This window comes from Typopeltis vanoorti, chromosome 21, assembly GCF_054136105.1.
Source record: "Typopeltis vanoorti isolate ZY-2024b chromosome 21, IOZ_Tvanoo_1.0, whole genome shotgun sequence".
In the NCBI taxonomy this organism is placed as follows: Eukaryota; Metazoa; Arthropoda; class Arachnida; order Uropygi; family Thelyphonidae; genus Typopeltis; species Typopeltis vanoorti.
The window spans coordinates 79371242-79395617 of record NC_143569.1 but is presented as its reverse complement, the minus strand read 5'-3'; the positions used below and the strand labels follow the sequence as shown (position 1 = coordinate 79395617).

At 36.6% G+C, this 24376-nt stretch overlaps 1 protein-coding gene across 1 annotated transcript in view; it reads left to right on the top strand.

The window, feature by feature from the left end:
• The window catches only part of LOC150095021 (uncharacterized), a 79039-nt gene that overhangs the window by 18274 nt on the left and 36389 nt on the right, over positions 1–24376 (top strand). Inside the window, exon 3 of the mRNA XM_090411415.1 lies at positions 5800–6093. Within this exon, the coding sequence (XP_090267541.1) occupies positions 5800–6093 (294 nt within the window). The remainder of the gene's footprint in view (positions 1–5799; positions 6094–24376) is intronic.

Sequence of the window (24376 nt, the reverse complement as noted above, 5' to 3'; positions counted from 1 at the left end):
GAAGAAATAAATTCAAGATTTTAATAAAATCAAATGATTGTATCTTTTATCAATAATCCATTTCAAGAAAACTTGAACATTGTAGAAATTTCAAATAAAATTGTGGACTGTTTGATATAAACCAATCTGAAGTAGAACTTGAGATAATAAACATTCAGAATAGTTTACATATAAAATTAATACACAGTGAAGTCATTTGGAAGTATGCACATGAAAAATTCCCAATATTAACTGATATTGCGCGAAAAATTCTGTCGTGTTTCGGATCGAAAAATTCTGTCAAGTGTTTACATACTTGTCAGAATCTGCGTTTTCAAATATGACCGTCATAAAAAATCAGTTAAGAAACCAAATTATAAATGATCATTTGGATGATTGTCTGCGATTGGTCACTTCTTCATATCAACTTGACTATGAAAATATTGCGAGGTCCAAACAATGCCAAATTTCACTTTTTTTTTTTTTTTTTTTTTTTTTTTTTTTTTTTTTTTTTTTTTTTTTTTTTTTTTAAATCAGCCAGCATTTAGCATGTCCTGTAACTTGTGAGTTTGTAATCAATCTGTTGTTTTTTCTAACTTTGGTTTTCCAAAATGGAGAAATAAATATTTTATTCCGATATATATATATATATATATATATATATATATATATTTTTTTTTTTGTTGTATTAAAATAATTAAAAGTGATAAATAAATTTTTAAATACACAAAGTTTTTAGTTGTTTATTTGTGTGTAATGAGATATCAGGTTGGGGGGACGTGATCTATATAAGAGAGTAGATTGCCGAATAACTTATATATAAAAGAGTAGATCGGCGAATAACTTATTATAGAAAAGTAGCTCGTGTAGTAAAAAAGGTTGAACATCACTGGTATATGAGCTTCACAAGCCAACTTACGAATATACTCGTATGTTGATTACCATCGGCTTCGAGATTATTCGTACTGACATTGAAGGAGTGAAAGCGCTTGGTGTGGTAACAAACTATGTCTGAGGAGCGTGCCAGCGAATGTGATAGTTAACTGTTCAGTTATTTGCTGGTGATGCAAAGTTGGGTAGAGCCATAGAGAATACACACGATGTCAAAATTTTGCAGGATGATTTGGATAGATTGGCAGGCTGCGCTAAGGAGAATGGATGTCAGTTTAATGAGGCAAAGTGTAAGGTTATGCATTTTAGGATGAAAAGATTAGCAGCAGTATACCACATTGGTGGAACAATACTCCAGGAAATTGAAAAGCCAGAGACTTGGGAGTGTTAGTGGATAGAGAGTTGACATTTAGGGAGCATATAACAAAAGTGGCTAAATCAGCTCATTAGATCACTTGGTTACTGAAGAATACTTTGATGAAAGGTTATTGTTCCTCTTCATTAAGCGTTGATAAGACCCCATCTTCACTACTGTGCTGAGATCTCGGTGCCAGGGTGATGGAGAGAAGGACTGAGGGGTTTTTACAAGATTAATTCAGAGGAAATTTTTTAGAACAGGTCTGGTGGTGGAAGAACTAGGGGCCGTCTATGGAAACTGAGCAAGAGTAGTGAATGAGTGGAATAAGCTGCCAGTCTGTTGTGGGTGCCATGACCTTGAAAGAGTTCCAAGTACAAGCAAACAAACTTTGCATGCGAAGTATCTTAATGACTAGTCTACTTGTATATAGAGATTGTTGACTTCACATCAATTGCTTCAGGATTCCATAAAAAAACACCATGGAGTCACTATCCAGACCAGTTTGACATTTATTGAGGTTTTTGAAGTAGTAGCTAGATCCAGTAAGATATGAAGGTTAATCAATGCAGAAGTTACACACTTTCTAGTTTTTGCATTATGGGATACTGAGGCAAATAATGTGAAGTCAACAGCCACTATATGCAAGTAAACTAGTCATGAAGGGGGCATGTGCAAACTAGTTAAAAGACAACTTTACCCTATTTTGTTTTTTACTGATGCTTACTTGCAGTAATCCTTATTATGTACATTATGAAGCACTATTAGATTATAAATTAAACTTGATGAAAAATTATATTCTTGTTTTAATCGTTTACTCAAGCAGGAATAAACAATAGTACACATGCAAAGTCTTCACGAGTAGGCTACTTGTCCACAGAGAGAGACTGTTGACTTTAGGTAAAATTGTGACAGTATACAATAATGCACGGTCCATCCTCTCCCTTCCCCATCAGACGAGTATATATCTACCAAAAAAATGGCTACAAGCATCTTAATAATATGTTCAGTATTTTTCTTCTTGTACATGGGAAAATATGGCTTCAGCAGCTTCACAAGTCTTACCTCCTAATGACATCTCAATTAAAAAGGGGGAAGTACTGTGCACTATAGGATACAAAAGTTAATCTGTAATGAAGACAAGAGCCTCTACATCTCAACAGCATAGCCAATATAATTCACTTGCAAACTTTCGTTTGTTTATGCTTGGTTCAAGGATTAAAACAAGAATTTAATTTTAATTTTATATTTTATTTTTCCACTTGGTTATACTATGAGAGCCTCTGTAACTCAGTTGGCATAGACAAAGCTCTTTGGTTGGAAAGACCTGTGTTTGATTCAAGTCCGTGATGTGAGGAACCTTTATCTGGTCTCTTTCGACTAAAGGTGAGTTAGTCGAAAAATGAAAAATATAGAAAAAAAATAACTAATTTCCACAAATAAAAATGAGTGGCATTTTCCTAAAGACAGCACTCAGATTAATTTGCACCCTAAGTATTGGTCATATCAGATTTCATTATCTGGAAGATCAGTAGAACTTGCCCACAACTTTTAGTAAACTAAGGTAAAACAGATTTCCTTAGGTTACTAAAAGAGATATTGTTACTTGTTTATCTGAAGACATCTCTGACACAGAATAATGGACACTATGAGGTATTTTGATTTATATTCTTTAATCAAGTGTTTCCTCGTTAAATCAGCTGTATAGATAATAATAATCAATATTAATGTAGATTAATATCAATGCTAAAAATAAACAAAAATTTTAATTTATTTTCCTATTTTGGAACAGATTGCCTGACAACTACAAATTGCTATTCTGTTTATATTCATATCAATACATATTCAAAAAAAATATCTATTTTCATTTGCTTGAGGTTTTCTAGTGTTTTTTTTTTCCTTGTTAGTTTAAAAAAATCTGCAATATGTAGCATTTCACATGAGTTCAAGAAGTACTTTTATTTCCTTCTTTCTTTCTTTTGTTCTCAGAAAAAATTTGCAGTGTGTGGAAGAATCATATCATAATAAGTTATGGAAATTGGATGGTGATCTTTTTGTTAAAGAAGGAACTCATATGTTAATTTGATAGCTGAAATTTGTAGATTTTGGGGGAAAGCAGGTAGAAAGAGAGACTCTTCCAAAATCGTGTGATGAAATCTTGGACTTATTAGGTAACCATTTAAGAATGCTGCTGGTCAATAATCACCAATAATGTTGATCCTAATGGGAAAAACAAAGGATCTTTAGGAATTTGAAAATTATTGTGGATATCCATCTGGGTGGAGCCATGATTTTTAAAACAGCAGAGCTAACTGGTTTCTCTAAAGGTGAGATATCCTGGGTTTTCAGCTGGTGTAAAAATAATCCACATTGTTTCTGTAAGAAGCATAACTGTGGTCCTAAGACAGTCTGTCAGGAACTAGACCACCGTCTGAGAAGGCTTGTATGGACAAACACAATTTCCAGTATGCAGAATTGACTGCAGCATTTAATAAAGGCTGTTCCCAACTCATATCTCATTGAACTGGATTGGTATTGTCAGTTGCATGCCTATACAGAAACCACTGATTTCTGTGAAGAATCAGAAAGTTTGTCTAACAGTGGTATAAGAAACACCACTACTAAACATTGGAAGACTGGAAAAAAGTCATATGGTCTGACAAGTCATGGTACACCTTATTCTGTACTGACAGTAGGCAGAGAGTTTTGTGGGACTCCCATGAAGCAATGAACCTAGCTTACCTTGTAAACATATCTCAAGGTTCTGAGGGTGTTGTTATGGTGTGAGGCATGGTCTGTTAGTATGGAACAGGTCCCCTGATATTGCTGGAAGGTCCTGTGCCCTCCAAAGAATATGTGAACATTTTTGCTGATTAAGTCCATCCTGCAATGTTGACTTTTTATCCAACAGGTGACTGTTGATTCATGGATGACAATGCTAATGTCCATTGTGCAAGAATTGTTCAGCAGTGGTTCAGCAAGCATGATGGTGACTTCCACCATCTTGCCTGTCCACCACAAAGCCTGGATCTGAATCCCATTCAGAATGTATGTGACATGTTAGAAAAACAGATCCAGGAGCAAAGTCCTCTTTAATCAAATCTGAGCCAGTTAAACGATTGTCTTGTGAACACCTGATATGTCATAGATGTAGATGCAATCTGACAACTTGCGGAATCTGTACCAAATGCCAAGCTGCATATGTGCTGTAATTCAGGCTAAAAGAGGTCCAATGTAGTATTATATAACTAATTCAGTGGCCAGTATTATTATTATTATTACTACATATTAAGGAGTCCATAGACTCATTGAGGGAGGGCACCCACTCCACAACTCTCCATCTCCACCACTCCACCAAACACAGTGAACCGCAACTACCACCACCATCATCATCTACACCAATGCCATCTACTTCCTGCCACCACCACCACCACCACTAGTATTTTTACAATCAATCACAAACATCCATACCCACAGTGGGATTTGAGCCTCCAGCCTTTTGGCTGGAGAGCAGATACGCTAACTACTCAGCCAACCAGGCCAGCAAAACTTCCTGGGCTCATCCAGGATTGTACACTAGTGATGTACAGTATCTGTACATTGAATACGTGAAACCTCAAAAGTGTAGTCTGGCACAGCATGGTATTGACACTAAACAGTATCCTGAATGAAATTAGTCTGCACCATAGAAACAATTTTAAATATTAACATCATTTTAATTGGTAAACTGATTGTTGTATGTACTTTGTATTCCTATTCTTTGATTGCTTGTTGTTTCCACATAGTGATGATGTACTGTTATTTTCAGCATAAATATCTGTACTTTAATTGAAATTTATTACTTTGGTTATCTTATAATTTTGTTGTGCTGGTATTATACCACAGGTATACCTATAAAGATTAGTATTTTATGTGTACTGGGTGGAACAATGTTTCTAACTGTGTTCTGTGGAACTCTTGGGTTCCCTGAAAACTTACAGGGATTCCCAGATAATATAAACATTTATGACTTGTATTAGGTATACTTTTACTTTTAAAGACATTTTACACTGCTCAGCAGTGGAAAATACCTTTAAAATTTGCTTTATCATTGGTTATACCAGGATTAACATTTGTCTCCACAATTCCTCCTCTTCATATACATAGAGGCAGTCCTCCCTACTATTTTCCTGCTAATGACTAATTCATCAAACTTTTGGGTGATGTTGATGAATTACAGTTGTATGCATCATCTATTGACTATGCTCACATCACATCCTAATATTTTGCTGGTAATAGTTTATTAACCTAATTGCTTTCTGATAATTTATGAAGATTTTCATAGGAATTCTGCATAAAGTAAATATTTTTATGTTGTTGAAGAAACACTAGCATAAAGCATAAGCCACTTCAGATTATATTTGAAGGTCTTTAGTTCAGTTAGAAAGATTTTTAGAATAGTTAGTATTATAATTAAGACATATTTAGCTGCAAGAAAACTTTACTTGAAATTTAATGCTAAATAAAAATTACCTTGTACATATTTTTTTTTTAGTTTTTATTTGTTTAAAAACAATTTTCATTTGTTAAAACAGATGAACTAACAGGAATAATTACAGTCCATCAAGATGGCTTGCCTTCAAATGTCAGCTGTGTAGCTTCAGGTGTTCCAACAAATATTACAGTGACTGTTAATGATCCTAGTGGTTTCTTGAAAAATTCAACATTATACTATATATGGTCTGTTGATAACCACAGATTTATCGGAAATGAGACTGTAACATATAATTTTACTCAAGCTGGTGTCATACCAGTTGGAGTAATAGCATTTGCATCTAGTACATCACAGCAACTTATGGGTGTGATTAAGAGAAATGTTACAGTTAAAGGTAAGTGATTTCTGTTTCATCATACAAACTAATGGAAAGCTTGTTCTTAACAACAGTAGGAAATAAAGTTTTGCATGCTTAAAAAAATGTATAAAAGAGGGAAAGCTTCCTACTCCTTATTTCTTATAAAATGTATAGTTTATACTGATGCAAAAAAACAAACAAAACAAAAATGTCCGAGCCATGTAACACTTGAAACATTTAGCTTTATTAGTGGCTTCACTAAGACTGCTGCTGCCACCTCCACTACTTTCAGATGATTTATTTTTCTTTATTGCTCTTTGAATTGGAATAATCACTGTAATTGTGTTATTATTTCTGTAACTTCATTTTACTACTCCAAATATTGAAATTTTTTGGGAACTTAAGTATCCACAACTCACTAACTTCCACTTCTTCAAACCTCTTCTTATGCTGGGGCACCTGTCCATAGTGGAGGGGACCTCCCACTGACGATGATGCTGCCTTTTTTCATGCTTCCTCTTTTTCTTTGCTTTTCTTCTGTATTCTTCACTCTACTTCTCCAGAGTTTTTTACATTATCCTGTCTTCCACACCACCATCACTGGGATCTAATGCCCTGCTGATGTGTTTGCTATGAAGTGCAACCTGTGGACATCCAGAATGGGGACTCCTGGCAGTCTTGTACTACTTTGGCCTCTGCTTCAGCAGACAGGCAATCCTGGATGGCCCAGCCAGGATTGGTCTTAAGCATAATTTTTCATCCTCAGATTTTTAAGGGGCCCTCACAAGGTCCCAACTGATACTGTTGATGTATCGTTTAATTACAGAAGTAACAAACAAAAGATGTTACAACAGTATAAATGTATCAGTTTTTCTCATCATCCATGCAACAAGTGAAAAGCCAATAGAGAAAATGTCACCCTTCTTTATTAAAAAGAGTTTAGAAGATACTGGCAGGATCTCTCAGAACAGTTAAAAACTTAGATCTGGTGATATCCTTGTGGAAGCATCATGTCAGCAACTCAGAAAAATCACTCAGTTCAACATCAGTGGGTGGAATGCCAATTACAGTATCATCTCGTAAATTGCTAAACTCTTCTAGAGGAGTGATATCGAAATGGGATCTTCTTGATGTTCAGAGCTTAAACATCGGGGGGGGGGGGTGATTGGTATGAGACACATCCTTGTATATAGAGATGGTTCAACTGGTTCCAACCAATAAATATAATCCTTACTTTTGATACATCCAAACTTCTTAATATCTGTAAAAGCAGAGTATCTTAATTGTCCTGTTAGGCTGTACAAACCTAATCCACTTGACATGCTTTAAATGTCGTAAATACAGGCATGTCTAGACTGCTAGTCGTGATTCTGTCACACATGCCTACTGTGGTAGTAAAGAGCATGATAATAAATCTTGCTCTGCAAAGAAAGCTAAATGTGTTAACTGTCAGTGAGATCATCCAGCCTACTCCTGTGCATGCCAGAGGTGGAAAGATGAAAAAGAAATACAAAAGGTAAAAACAGAACAAAATATATTGTTTCAGGATGCAAAGAAGAAGCTAGCCTCCACCACACTTCACATATACCAAAATCTACTTTGCTAAAAAGGCGACAGTTAAGAAATTATCAGTAGTAACTGAAATCCATATGTCTATTCCATCATCTGTTAATTTCTAATTTCCCCATACCTGAACTTCATAATTGTGAGTGCTTCTCTGTGGTGTGCATCAGTTACTTACCTATAGTCTCACCCTGAAATGACTCCAGAAATAATCTAATTTGATGAGAATCCACTTGCCAGTAATCTCAACTAAAAAAGATAAACCAACAGACATCCTGTAAACAAAATGGATACTTCTGTATCCACCAAAAGTAAAGTAAACTCACCAAACGATCCTGACACATCAAGTATCAGGTAGAATAGATGGACACTGGCCATCTCTACTTCCCTAAATCAATAGATAAATATAAACCTAACAAAAAAAAAAAAAAAAAAAAGTCCTCAACATCTCCAACACCAGACAAGCCTACAAAGCCAAAATAATTGGAAAATTTCTATAGTGGCATTGTCGTAGGTTTTGTTTAATATTGATGATATTAAGGTTCTCCTGTAGAAATGCAAACTTTCGGTTTCTGTCTGCTGAAAATGTATTTAAAACCCATTACGATCCAACATTAAGGCATTTTACTGATCTTCGTAAGGAAGAACTGGAGATTGTGTGGCTTGTGGTGGAGTAGCTATCCTAGTAAGACAGTCATACTGCTTTCCAGCATATCTAGCTTAATGCTGCTTTGGAAGCAGTAGAACCACCAAACCCTGTCTACTCTTTTTAACAGAAACTCAAATCTCAGTCTGTGCATATATCCGCTCTGACATACCCTGCTAGAGAGCACCTAACCTAGAATCGCCCAACTTCGACCTTCTTTACCTGAAGATATCCCCACCCCCCACCCACACACACACTGTCAAATTCATCTGCTGTCTCTACCACTCTCCTAATTGGCTTTCATCTTCCAGTTGTACAGATTCTGCAGGCAGAGATGCTGAAACATTTGCCATCACTAATGACTTTACACAAATTGTTCAAAAACCGACCAGAATAACAGATAACCTGAACCACTCCCCAAATACTCTAGATCTTTTCCTTACTAATGACCCCTCCAAATATGCAGCGAATGTAGTGAGCCCCCTGAGTAATTCTGACCACAACCTAGTACTCCCCCCCCCCATGCAACAACGCTTACACAGTCACTCCCACACAAAAGTAGTTTGGCATTATAACGGTGCCAAATGGGACAGTCTCCGAGATTACTACGCTTCATTCCCAAGGTTGGACTATTGTTTCTGGTCTTCCAGTCCAAACATATGCACCAAATGTATCACCAAAGTAATACGTTCAGTGATTACTTTGGTGATACAGAACTGCTGTCCCCTAACTAAACCCTGGTTCTCCAAAAGATGTGCCAAGGCTGTACAAATGAAAAATCAGGCATACCACAACTAGCTCAATTCAAGAACCCCATCCTCCTTCAGTGCCTATATTGAAGCCTGAAACAGATGCAAAAAAATTTTCAATGCTTCCAAAACAGAATTTGAACGGGCAAAAAGCAGGAAGCTTGCAGCCTGTTCCAAATGGCAGCCATGCCTTTTGGTCTCTTGCCAAGGTTGTAACTTTGCCCTACACTATTCCAACCTCTATCATACTCAGATGGCTCAATTGCAACACCCACTGAAAAAACTAACCTCCTAGCTTCACACTTTGCTTCCAATGCACACATAACTGACAATGGCAAATGCCCTCCAGTCATTCCAACTGCCCAACATACAATGCCCCCGCATCCTTTTGCCAAATAGCTATCATAAACCTGTTGTCTAAATTAGACACAAAAAAGTCTCCTGGCCCTGACGGCATTCCTCCAATTGTCCTGAAGGTCTGTGCGCCAGAACTGATTCTTTTCCTGTGCCATCTGTATACACTCTTACTCCACTGGTATATATCCCAAAGCCTGGAAACTAGCCTATATTTAACCCATTCCTAAAAAGGGTGACAAATCGCTGCCATCTAACTACTGCCCTATCTCACTCACTTCAGTCCTATCTAAAGTGATGAAGAAAACCATCAACTCTCAACTCCTAATCTACCTTGAAGGTACCCAGCTATTAAGCGATGACCAGTACAGATTCCGTCGAAACCGATCAACAGATCTACTCTCATACATCACCCATCACTGGACAAATGCCATGGAGAAATTCGGCAAATCCCAAGTAGTTGCACTTGATATCTCTAAAGCCTTTGACCAGGTCTGGCACAAAAGCTTACTAAGCAAACTCCCATCATTTGGACTGTCTCAGGACTTCTGCAGATGGATTGCCAGCTCCTGTCTGGATGCACACTTTGTGTGATAGTAGACGGCTCCCTATCCTCTCACCATTCAAATAATGCTGGGGTCCCACAAGGTTCACTTCTCTCACCGACCCTCTTCCTTCTATATATCAATGACCTACTTCAGTTGACCTCTAACCCAATACAGTTTTGTAGAAGACAGCACATTACACTCCTCCCTTTCATTTGACAAACTCCTACTCTACACAACTTACTTCAACCCACAGAACATCAACCACCACTGCCCTTAATTCTGACCTGCAAGCCATCCTCCAATGTGGCCCAGATAACCTCGTCAACTTCAATGCTAGTGAAACCAGTTCTGTCTTATTTCTTCCAAAAAAGAACCATTTTCCTGCAGCATTGTTTTTGATAACTCAAATTCCCAGACAAGATCAGATTTCTCTTCTTCATCGGGGTAATTCCTTGATGTCGGAATTACCCTGACATCAAGCCTCTCCTGGCATAAACACATCACAACCATTGCATCCTCAGCTTCCAAAAAACTAGGTTTTTCTCTTTCACTCAAGACGCTACTTCACCTCTAAACAGCTGTTAACATTATACAAATCACAAATCTGCCCAGCTATCGAATACTGCTCTCACATTTGGAGTGGGGCTCCTGAAATCTCCCTCAAAATGCTTGACTCAATACAGAGGAGAGCAATTAAACTGATAAATGACCCATCTCTCACCAACTCGCTCCCCTCACTTTCACATAGACGCTTGGTCTCTGCAATTTGTATATTCTATAAATATTTCCAAGGGAAATGTTCATCTGAAACAGCATCAATAATTCCCTAACTCTGTACTAAGTCCATTGGAACACTCCGTCCAACATCCTTTTACAGTACACCTTGAAACCCACCGAACGTTTCTTTTCCTCCTCCTTCATCCCTGCTGCTGCGGTACTGGGGAACAGTCTTCCCCCCTAACATATCTCCCAAGGAATACAACATACAAACTTTTAAATCAAATGTAAACAAGTTTCCCAACCCACCCATATACGGTACTAACGTACTATAGGTTGACCAGCCAACCTCTCGTATATGGGCTCAACATAAAAAGAAATTGCATATATGTGAGATTTTTTTATTACAGAATGTTCCATTTATATATCCATCAGGTTGTGAGTTAAATGAGATTGAACTTGGTAATCTTATATTGCAATTGAGTTCTTTATATAAGATCAATACTACTTACCCAATAGCAGTTTTCATGGCAGAAAGCACTGCCATGAAAACTGCTATTGGGTAAGTAGTCTTCACCTTCACCAATACTCTTCACCTTTTCTTAGTTAGTTTTCCTCTTCAGATATACTGCCGATGTCAGTTTCTTCTCCTGGTAACTTTGGTTCTTTAACAGATGTGCCAGAGCAGTCCAGAAAAATGTACACGAAACCTTTGGCTTTTCATTGAGCCTGTACTACAACTCACAACAGTTGAAGGGAAAAACAAAACTACTTTCACTCCTTTGCACAATATTCAGGGAATGTCCCTTGATGTTGTCCCTTCTCTTCAGAAAAGAGAGATGTTACTAAATCTTTCAGTAGCATTTCCTTCAGAAACTTGGGTTTTTCATCCTGTAAAACAACATACAATTAACAGATATAATGCATTGGTTTCATAACCTTAGCTGTTTCAACCCTAATTCTAAACATCAGCCAAACCTCTCAACATCTTATATATATCACCCATTCTTTTATCCTCCAGACTGTAAATTACATTTTTTCAATCTTTTGTCATAACTAATCAGTGTTCTCCCCAGAAATTTTTACTGGCCAGGCATACAAAAATTATTTTTCCATTCTTGCCCATTATTTAGTCATGTCAATTCACAGCATTATCCGGGTGGTCAGTAAAACCAGCCGGGCGGTTTGCCCATTCAAAAGGTCCTGGGGAGAACATAGCTAATATTCCAAGACCTCAAATTGTCTTTGTTATTTACCTAGGTATCTTTTTTTTTTTTTTTTTTAAGTTTCCTCATTCTGATGAACACAGGTAAAAAAATCTTGGATTTTATTATTATTATATGGTATCTCCATGGAACCCAGAGGCTCATTGTAGGAGATAAACGATAATATTTATATACAAAAAACTTATGATACCTCTCCTTAAACTCATTTACTTCCAGGTCACTCACAACTAAATCTGGCAATCCATTCTACTTGTTCACCACTCAAACTATCATAATAATGTCTTATAAGTTTCTATCATATGTCCTCTCTCCTCCCTATTCAACTAAACTTGGTGATCCACATGCTCTTAACCGATCCTCATAGGAAGCATTTCACAGACCTGTTGCAAGCTTGGTCACTCATCTCTGAATCCTCTCTATTACCTACTGATCTCCAACAAACCCATGTGACCAAATCTGTGCACAGTAGTCAAGATGTGGCTAATTCATAGCCATACAAAGAGGGATAATAACCTCCCTATCTTTGCTAGTTAGTTTTTCAACACATTCAAGTAATTCTTTGAACTATTTTACCAACTTTTGCAATATGCCCTCTGAACTTCAACTCTGTTCACCATAATCCCTTGCCTCATCAGTTTCCTTCAATCTGGTACCATCGTTGTGATGCACAGTATGCAACCTTTTCAACGATGGTGTACAAAGAATAATGACAATCATTATTCTTTGAACACTTATCCATAATCATTATCCTTCACATTCATATCTCTTATAGAATTAAATTAATTAAAATTTTTTAATATTATGTTTAATACCATATTTCTTTACTAATAGTAGTGTCGCACCAGAATGGTGTAATCGAATACATCCCTGTAAAAATATTTCAATTTAATTAAAAGAAACACACGTATTAACCACAGTGAAAAATATTTAATTGTAAATATTTCATCCGACGTATCTTAGGACATCATCAGTACAGTAGTTTAAACAATAATAGGAATAACATACAGTTAGGGCGCATGATTTAGTAGCTTTAAACCTTTGACCGTTACATACTCACTGTGCACGTTTGTTGGTATCATTTCTTTATTGTTACTAACAGGGTAAGTGCATTTCTGTAATTCGTTGGTAACATTACTAATGCTGTGAGCACTTTTCCGGAAATGTTTTCGTTTTATATTTGTTATAACTGTGCTAGATGCATTTATGATTTAATTTTCTTGCTTATACATAGAAGGCAATTGTTCACTGTGAGAAAAGAACTTTGAGTACTTTGCTAGAAATGAAAGTAATCAGGATGCATGTGGTGTCAAAAAAAAATGGCTTTGACATCAAGTTTGCAGAAGCACAAGACGTCTGTCATGTTATTTGCTAAAGATTTTGATGGTGAATCAGATGAAGAATATGTTGAAGAATTCTTTTTAGATATAAGTGATGACAGCGATGCTGATATCTCATCGGAAAGTTCTGATAGTGATGAAGACAGTTGTGGCTTGTCCCAAGCTAGGAGACGGTGCTGTATACCTGTTGGCTTGGTATGTTTACATCATCCTCACTTTTCTTTTATGGTAACACCTGGTATTTCTCAAGATAATCCTATCAGTAATTGCTCATTGGAACTATTTGAATTATTTTGATGAAGATATAATGAACATTTTAGTTGAGGAAACAAACAAGAAAGCTATGCAGTTCATTGCTGCTATAAACTTCAAAAGTTTTTCTCGTTGTTTTTCTTGGAAAGACACAGACAGCAGTGAATCTGAAGGTGTTATTAGCATTATCACTGCTTCAAGGCATAGTACAAAAATTAGAAATAAAATGATATTGGTCTAAAAAAAGGATGATCGAGACACTATTTTTTTCAGAAGTGATGTCTGAATGTAAGCATAATGAAATTTTTACACTTTGCTGACAAGGATTCTGATTATCTCAATCCAAAACTAAAAAAAATGGTATATTTTTTGGACTCTCAAAAAGAAGTTTCAGGAAGTTTATACACCACAACAATATATTTGTGTGGATGAAAGCCTTATTCATACAAGGGCCGACTTGGTTGGAAACAGTGCATACCACTGAAGCGCTCTGAAAGAATGGAGGGGACCTTCATCCAGCAGCGGACAGAAAATGGCTTCAAAGAAGAAGAAGAAGAAATTGTTAGAAGAAAAAGTTAGAAGAAAAAAGAATGATGAGGTGATACAAAAATAAAATGTTTCCCAATTTCTGTTTTTGTATTGTTTATTTTGAAGGGTTTTTCCCCCTCTAGGTTGTATTTAAATGTAATAAAATCATATTTGATATATTATTATATTTACAGCTATTTGCCTGCTTCTGTTTAGGAGTGCCCTGGTTTAAAATGCCATTGGCTCTTAGGCGATAACACAAACACTTCAAAAGCAGAAGCACCCACCCGACCTGACATAGCATCCACTTCCTCCATGTGTTCAGATGATGACCACGAATAGTTGAAACGGACCGCACCCCATCAACCTCCCACCTCCAAAAATCAGTTGCTGTTTTCAACCCCTTTCACCCTTTCCCACCTCATATAAATATATAAAAAACGCTCCACCCATCCCTTATAATATATATGCGTATATATGTTATTCAAAAAAACCCGGGTTTTTTCCATTTGTTATTTCAATTCTCCCACTCACCAAAATCCTCCCCCCACACACACACAGTAGATTGGACAACGCGAAAGAAGAAGAGCCACAACACCCAGAAAAAGGTATGGGCAAATTTCTTGTCCTCTTTGCAACATATATTTATTGATAAATATACATCTACAATGCCCTAAGAATCCATGAGAAAAGAGCCAATGGCATTTTAAACTGGGGCACTCCTTAACAGAAGCAGGCAAATAGCCGTAAATATAATAGTTTGTTAAGAGGAGTAACATGGGATTTTTCCCAGAAATAATATTCATATTTGATATCACATTTCTGTTTTTACTCTATTATATGCAGTAGAGCAGGGGTTCCCAACCTTTTTGTTTCGTAGAGCACATTCTAAAATACCGGTAGGGCGACGGGCACCATCTATTTTTTCAAGCAAATTTTTTGAATTCGTTTGTTAAATGAATACATACAAAGTTTACATTATATAAAAATTTAAATATATATACAGGGTGTTCGGGATAAATTTGACATATTTATAATTAATTATATTTTTCCGTAAGTTACATGTATTAACACACACTTCTCTTCATTTAAAAGTTTGGACCCTTCTTCATTCACATACAAGATGTCAGAAAGGATGGATAGCTGGAACCCACCTGAATCATGGAAGAGAATAACTTGTATCATGATGATTCGTGCCCACCATCAAAATAAGGATATTACGACTGCTGCCCAATGCTCCCTGAATACAGTAAAAACAATCAGGCATGAACTAGAGACTTGCAATGGTGACTACGAGGATGTAGCAAGAAGAAAGATCCCTAGCAGACGATCTGATTGCGTTCGTACAGCAGAATTCCTCGCAAATCTGCAGGAACAGGTGTTGAAGAACCCTGGCATTGGAATTCGGGCTTTGTTCGTGGAGTTGCTAACTGTAGTCAAGCCCTGGATAACAAGGGTAGGCAATGGTAGGCCGTATGTATGGCAGCAGGATTCGGCCCCTTGCCACACCTCTGGGAAAAGTCAAAAATGGTTGTCTGAAAATTTCTACGACTTCACCAGTCCAAATGTTTGGCCTCCAAACTCCCCAGACCTTAACCCCATGGATTATTTTGTATGGGGCGCAGTTGAAAAAGACACCAATCGCACTTCCAGTAATACAAAAGCCCAGTTAATGGATAAAATTAAAACAGTTTTTGCGGCCCTTCCCAGGAAGACTGTAGCATCAGCTTGTTCGAGGTTCCGAAGCAGAATTGAAGCTGTGATCGATGCTAATGGTGGTTATTTTGAGTAAATCTTGTTGATAGTATTGTAATTAACTCTGCCTGTAATGTTTTTTTGTCAATTCATTAAATTTAATAGATACAAAGAAGATTTTCTTTTTCCTTACGAAACTGTCAAATTTATCCCGAACACCCTGTATATGTAAGTTAGTGTGATCTTTGGCATTGCATTTCATTGGCCAGTACTCCATAAATAGGAGAATATGATGATATTCCAGTTCTTAAACTGGAATGAACAACTTTGAATGCACATCTACAAGTTAAAACTGGTTTGAACACCGTATTGTATACAGCTAATTTAGTGTTCCGACTAATTTCTCTTTTTTTCCATATAAATTTATTCAGTTGACTTCCTGCCATACCAGCTTTGTAGATTCTGTTGTCTATTTCCATATTTAATTTATCATCTTCACTAAAAATCGTGCCTAAGTAGCTTAAATGTTTTACATGTTCCACAGATTCTAATTTCATAATGCAGTTGACATTTTAAACAATTCGGTCTGTTTCCATTGTCTTTATATTGCTGACCTTCATACCATATCTATTACATCAGTTATTCAATTTAGTCAGGGAATCTTGCAGACTTGTAACTGATTTATTTAGAAGTATAACATCGTCCGCATAAAGCAAAGAGCTGAATTTAATATCTCCAATTTTGATATTAGTTTAATACCACTTTCCTTCATAAATTGATCCATATAGATAATGAATAATAGAGGGAATAATGTACATCCTTGTCTCACACCAGATTTAACATTAAAACATCTTCCTATACTTCCTTCAATTCTAATTGCTGATTTACAACTCAAATAAACACTAAGTATTGCTTGATATAATGTCCCATTGACACCATATAACTGTAGCATATTAAATAGCTTCTCTCTTGGTACTTTGTCATATGCCTTTTTCCAGATCTACAAAACTTAAATACAGATCTTTGTTATATTCCCATGATTTCTCAACTATTTGTGGTAAAGTGAAGATTTGATCCTGACAGCCTCTATTTGGCCTGAATCCAGCTTGTTCTTCACCAAGCTTTTCTTCCACAATTATTTTCAACCATTTCTCAAGTATACTTGTATAAATCTTACCAGAAACACTCAGTAGGGAAATACCTCTGTAATTCTCACATTCAGTTTTATTTCCCTTTTTATATATGGGTACTATGAGAGCTCTACTCCAATCATCAGGTGTACAGCATATGATAGTACTACATGAAAAATTTACATCTTTACTAACTTCCTATCTACAGGCCTTCTGAACTATGCAGTGTAGCCACTGTAAGACTTTTATACCACCATACTTCAGCATTTCTGGTCGAATATCATCTACTCCTGCTGCCTTTCCACATTTCAAGGCTTTGATGGCTTTTTCTATTTCAAGTACGGATATGTATTCCTGACTATATGCCTGTTGAGTGTTTTTTATCACTGTGCTATCACTGCTTGTTTCATTTAGCAATTTCTCGAAGTAATTACTCCATACTTCAAGGATATCTTTTTCTCCTGTTTTCATGTCACCTTTATCATCTCTAACTCCTTTTACAGCACTCTTTCCTCCATTTCTAAGCTTCTTCAACAACCTCCAGAATATGTTACCACCTTCTTGATATTTATTTTCTATGTTCTTGCCCAAAGTCCTCCCATGACTTTTGTTCAGGTAGTTTTACACAGTATTTAGCTTTCTTACATTTGTCTCGTATTCTCTAAGAGCACAAGCTGACTTATTTGCCAGGAATTTTTGATATGCTTTCTTCTTTTCCTTCACTGCTCTTTAACTTCCTGTGTCCACCATGGAGTTCTGATTTTTCTATCCTTGCAGACAACCTCACCAGATTCCCCCTGTGGCAATCAATCAGGGTTTTCTTCAAGGCTTGCCACTGAATCTGCAAGGTTTGGTTCCTGTTCTTAAACTCTTTCATTTTTTTTGTCAATAATCTATGTGCATTTTAGTCTACAGGTCACATCTGAGAGCTGCTCAACTTTTATTTGCTTTAAAACTTTCTTACATGTTATTCTTTTCAATATGAAATTCAATTTTATCGTGCTCAAGACTAAATAGTGATCACTTCCAATTTCAAATCCTCTGTACACTGGTGTCCTGCACCAGGGAGAAAACCTCACTATCAACAATAACAGTCAATGAGACTTTACTTATTCTTTGCCTCTTCTCTATATGTGAATTTGTGCACATTTTTATGTTGGAACATGGTGTTAATAATAACCAGTCCATGTCCTGAGCAGAAATCCAACAGATATTTGCCATTATTATTAGCTTTGCTCTTTTCTCCAAATTTTCCCAAAATATTTTGATATGTCTGACAATCATTTCCTACTCTGCTATTTAGATCCCCAACAAGAATCAACAAGGGGTGCTTAAGGGTCAAAGCTGTATAACTGAGAGGAGACCTCCACATAGCCTTTACAGGAATGCGGAGAACCGACCAGGGCTTCTGACCTAATGTCCAATCCTCACCTTCTCGTGGTGCACCCTGTTGGGTATCTACTTTGATACTGAACGAATGAGGATGGGCTGGCAATTTGGGATTTAGCCGACCAAATTGTATTCTTATTGGTTAAACCAAAATAAAAAATGATGGTACAACATGACAAAATTTCATGCCGGCTGGGGCGTCGCCCGGTTAAACAAGGCCCCCGTTGTTTTCGCCAGGGAACCAGGGCGAACAGCGAAAAGTCAGCTACTGGAACAAATCTGAAAACAAACCCCAACTCAACATCACCAGAGTTAAAGATCGGTACTATCAACGTAAGAAGCCTGAATGGCAAAGAAATGGAGCTAGCTGAGGAATTAGATAAGTACCAGATCGACATAATAGGGGTGACTGAAACAAAAAAGATCAAAACTGGTGAGATCTTTCTGAGCAATAAATACAAAATGTTATATTCAGGCAATGACAACCAAGGAAAAGAAGGAGTAGCCATAGTATTCAACACAAAATACGAGGCTAATCTTCTTGAATGGCAGTCAGTCTCAAGTAGAGTAATGTGGGCAAATATGAGAATGGGGAACTGGACAATGAGACTTATTTGTGCCTATGGTCCCACAGAAGGTTCTACTAAGGTAGAAGTGGAGGAATTTTTTGAGGCTTTAGAAAAAGCAACTGACACAATGAAAAATGAAAAGTTGGTCCTTGTTGGGGATCTAAATAGTAGAGTAGGAAATGATTGTGAGACATACAAAAATATTTTGGGAAAATTTGGAGAAAAGAGCAAAGCTAATAATAATGGCAAATATCTGTTGGATTTCTGCTCAGGACATGGACTGGTTATTACTAACACCATGTTCCAACATAAAAATGTGCACAAATTCACATGGAGAGAAGAGGCTAGGAATAAGAAAAGTCTCATTGACTATGTTATTGTTGATAGTGATGTTTTCTCCCTGGTGCAGGACACCAGAGTGTACAGAGGATTTGAAATTGGAAGTGATCACTATTTAGTCTTGAGCAGGATTAAATTGAATTTCATATTGAAAAGAATAACATGTAAGAAAGTTTTAAAGCGAATAAAAATTGAGCAGCTCTCAGATGTGAACTGTAGACTAAAATACAGAAATATTATTGAAAAGAAAATGAAAGAGTTTGAGAACAGGAATCAAACCTTGGAGATTCAGTGGCAAACTCTGAAGGAAACATTGATTGATTCTGCCAGAGAGGCATGTGGTGAGGTTGTGTGCAAGGATAAAAAAATCAGAACTCCCTGGTGGACACAGGAAGTTAAAGAGGTAGTGAAGGAAAAGAAGAAAGCATATCAAAAGTTCCTGGCAAATAAGTCAGCTTTTACCCTTACAGAATACAGAGACAAATGTAAGAAAGCTAAACAGTGTGTAAAACTAGCTAAACAAAAGTCATGGGAGGACTTTGGCAAGAATATAGAAAATAAATATCAAGAAGGTGGCAAAATATTCTGGAGGTTGTTGAAGAAGCTTAGGAATGGAGGAAAGAGTGCTGTAAAAGGAATTAGAGATGATAAAGGTGAAATGAAAACAGGAGAAAAAGATATCCTTGAAGTATGGAGTAATTACTTTGAAAAACTGCTAAATGAAACAAGCAGTGATGACAGCACAGTGATAAAAAACACTGACCAGGCATGCAGTCAGGAATACATATCCATACTTGAAGTAGAAAAAGCCATCAAAGGCTTGAAATGTGGAAAGGCAGCAGGAGTAGATGATATTCGACCAGAAATGCTGAAGTATGGTGGTATAAGAGTCTTACAGTGGCTGCACTGCATAGTTCAGAAAGCCTGGACAGAGGGACGAATTCCCGATGATTGGAGTAGAGCTCTCATAGTACCTATATATAAAAAGGGAAATAAAACTGAATGTGAGAATTACAGAGGTATTTCCCTACTGAGTGTTCCTGGCAAGATCTATGCAAGTATACTTGAGAAACGGTTGAGAAGAATTGTGGAAGAAAAGCTTGGTGAAGAACAAGCTGGATTCAGGCCAAATAGAGGCTGTCAGGATCAGATCTTCACTTTACGACAAATAGTCGAGAAAGCATGGGAATATAACAAAGATCTGTATTTAAGTTTTGTCGATTTGGAAAAGGCATATGACAAGGTGCCAAGAGAGAAGCTATTCAATACGCTGCAGTTATATGGTGTCAATGGGGCATTATATCAAGCAATACTTAGTCTTTATTTGAGTTGTGAGTCAGCAGTTAGAATTGAAGGAAGTACAGGAAGATGGTTTAATGTTAAATCTGGTGTGAGACAAGGATGTACATTATCCCCTCTGTTATTCATTATCTATATGGATCACATTATGAAGGAATGTGGTATTAAACCTGATATCAAAATTGGAGATGTTAATGTCAGCTCTTTGTTTTATGCGGATGATGTTATACTTCTAAATAAATCCGCTACAAGTCTGCAAGATTCTCTGACTAAATTGAATAGCTGTTGTAATAGATATGGTATGAAGGTCAGCAATAAAAAGACAAAGACAATGAAAATAGGCAGAATCATTGAAAATGTCAACTGTGTTGTGAATGGAGAACCTGTGGAACAAGTAACACATTTCAGCTACTTAGGCACAATTTTTACTGAAGATGGTAAACTAAATATAGAAATAGACAACAGAATCAGCAAAGCTGGTATGGTGGGAAGTCAATTGAATAAATTCATATGGAATAAGAAAGAAATTAGTCGGAACACTAAATTAGCTGTATACAAGACTGTGTTCAAACCAATTTTAACTTATGGATCTGAGAGCTGGGTCAGAAGTAAAACACTTGACCAAAGACTAGAGACCGCAGATATGAGAGTCCTGAGAAAGATTAGAGGCGTGAACAGATGGCATCAATGGCAATATCATATTAAAAATGAGGATATTAGGAAAGAACTTGACATTGTCAGCATCCAGGAATGCGTTAGCAGAGCTAATCTCAGATGGTATGGTCACTTAAATAGAATGGGAGAAGAAAGATTAGCAAAACAAGTGTTCTCTGCCAGGTTGGCAGGAAAACGACCCAGAGGAAGACCAAGATATAGGTGGATTGATACTGTACAAAGTGCCTTAGACGATAGAAATATAAGATCTGATAATGTTGGAGTCTTGACAAGTAACAGACTGATTTGGAGGAAAATTGTACATAGGAAGTTAGTAATGATGTAATTTTTTCATGTAGTACTGTCATATCCTGTACACCCCTTGAGGGTACATGGCAGGAATTTGATGATGATGATGATGATGACAAGAATCAACTTTTCCTTTTTCATTGCGTCAGTTGCTTTCTCTAAAGCCTGAAAAAATTCCTCCACTTCTACCTTAGTAGGACCTTCTGTGGGACCATAGGCACAAATAAGTCTCATTGTCCAGTTCCCCATTCTCATATTTGCCCACATTACTCTTCTTGAGATTGCCTGCCATTCAAGAAGATTAGCCTCATATTTTGTGTTGAATACTATGGCTACAACTTCTTCTTTTCCTTGATTGTCATTTTCTGAATATAACATTTTGTATTTATTGCTCAGAAAGATCTCGCCAGTTTTTGTCTTTTTTGTTTCAGTCACTCCTATTATGTCAATCTGGCACTTATCTAATTCCTCAGCTAGCTCCATTTCTTTACCATTCAGGCTTGTTATCTTGATAGTACCAATCCTGAACTCTGGTGATGTTGAGTTGGGGTATGTTTTCAGATTTGTTCCAGTAGCTGACTTTTCGCTGTTCACCCTGGTTTCCTGGCGAAAACAACTGGAGTCTTGTTTAACTGGATGACGCCCCAGCCGGCATGAAATTTTGTCATGTTGTACCATCACTTTGTATTTTGGTTTAACCAATAGGAATACAATTTGGTTGGCTAAATTCCAAATTGCCAGCCCATTCTCCTTCATTCAGTATCCAGGTAGATACCCAAGAGGGTGCATCACGAGAAGGTGAAGATTGAACATTAGATTAGAAACCCCTGGTCGGTTCTCAACATTCCTTTAAAGGCTGTGTGGATGTCTCCTCTGAGTTATATAGCTTTGATCCTTAAGCACCCCTAGTTATTAATTATCAGTGGTGCAAAATGGCCACAAAAAACTAATGTTTTTTCTTTATTATTACATAATTACTGCAGATGATTTACATCAAAACATTTTGAATTTTATATGATTTATTTCTTTCAATATTCACTATTTTCTCATATTATTATGGTAATAATATCTGTATTAGTTTTTATATCATAATATGTATTTGTATTTAAAAACTAGTTTTTAAATACAAATAGTTTTTAAATTACGTACTTTTTTGTTATATTTTATGAATTATTTATTGCTTGATGATCATGATAGAATCTGAATTTTTTCTTCATGCCTCTCATGCACATTTGGATATAAATTAAAAATGTCAAGAAATTATACCTTCCATACACATCAGGATGTCTGCTTTGTATTATAGGATACTAAGACACTTGATGTGAAGTCATTAGCCTCTATACAAGTAGCTCAGTCATGAAGATACTTCACATGCAAATATCTTCAAGACTTTGTTTGCTTACACTTGGATAAAGGATTAAACCAAGAATGTAATTTCTTGGCATCTTCAATTTATAGTATAAGCAAGTAAAAAACTTTCAACATTCTGATATATAAATTAACAACATTACTTCAACAGAGAATAAAAATTAGTTGTGGCATTGACAAAAACACTTAGATTGGCCATAATGGCATTCCATCCAGCCTAATTCCTGACTGGGAGCCACCATAAAATATTTGAAACCCTGTGCATATATATAAGTTTTGGAGATCTAAAAATTATACAATTCTTCTGGAAGGCATGCTCCAGAGGTGTGTAGTATTTGAATTTATGTTAATGTCATCTTCCTCTCAGCATTTTCCTTCCAAATTATTCTGTTATTTGTTGTGTTTGCAATATTTTCAAATATTCCATTTCACCCTATAGAGACACTAAAGACTAATGTTGCTAAAGACAAGTGCATTAATCAGTCTTTCTCTTGGACTTTCCTGCTAATCTAATAATTATATTAGAATCATTATAAGCCACAGTTGGATGAGCATTGTGTGCAATAATACAGGGTGTTCGGGATAAATTTGACATATTTATAATTAATTATATTTTTCCGTAAGTTACATGTATTAACACACACTTCTCTTCATTTAAAAGTTTGGACCCTTCTTCATTCACATACAAGATGTTAGAAAGGATGGATAGCTGGAACCCACCTGAATCATGGAAGAGAATAACTTGTATCATGATGATTCGTGCCCGCCATCAAAATAAGGATATTACGACTGCTGCCCAATGCTCCCTGAATACAGTAAAAACAATCAGGCATGAACTAGAGACTTGCAATGGTGACTACGAGGATGTAGCAAGAAGAAAGATCCCTAGCAGACGATCTGATTGCGTTCGTACAGCAGAATTCCTCGCAAATCTGCAGGAACAGGTGTTGAAGAACCCTGGCATTGGAATTCGGGCTTTGTTCGTGGAGTTGCTAACTGTAGTCAAGCCCTGGATAACAAGGGTAGCCAATGGTAGGCCGTATGTATGGCAGCAGGATTCGGCCCCTTGCCACACCTCTGGGAAAAGTCAAAAATGGTTGTCTGAAAATTTCTACGACTTCACCAGTCCAAATGTTTGGCCTCCAAACTCCCCAGAACTTAACCCCATGGATTATTTTGTATGGGGCGCAGTTGAAAAAGACACCAATTGCACTTCCAGTAATACAAAAGCCCAGTTAATGGATAAAATTAAAACAGTTTTTGCGGCCCTTCCCAGGGAGACTGTAGCATCAGCTTGTTCGAGGTTCCGAAGCAGAATTGAAGCTGTGATCGATGCTAATGGTGGTTATTTTGAGTAAATCTTGTTGATAGTATTGTAATTAACTCTGCCTGTAATGTTTTTTTGTCAATTCATTAAATTTAATAGATACAAAGAAGATTTTCTTTTTCCTTACGAAACTGTCAAATTTATCCCGAACACCCTGTATGTACCCATGATGACTTCATGGAGGTCCGATGTTAATAATAATTTCCTCCACTGCTGTTTGGATCTCCAAGGACCAAAAATAATGTTAGGTAATTAAAAGAATTATAAAGATTAATCCAGGACTAAGGCTATGATGCAGTTGTATTTTTATTTAGTATATA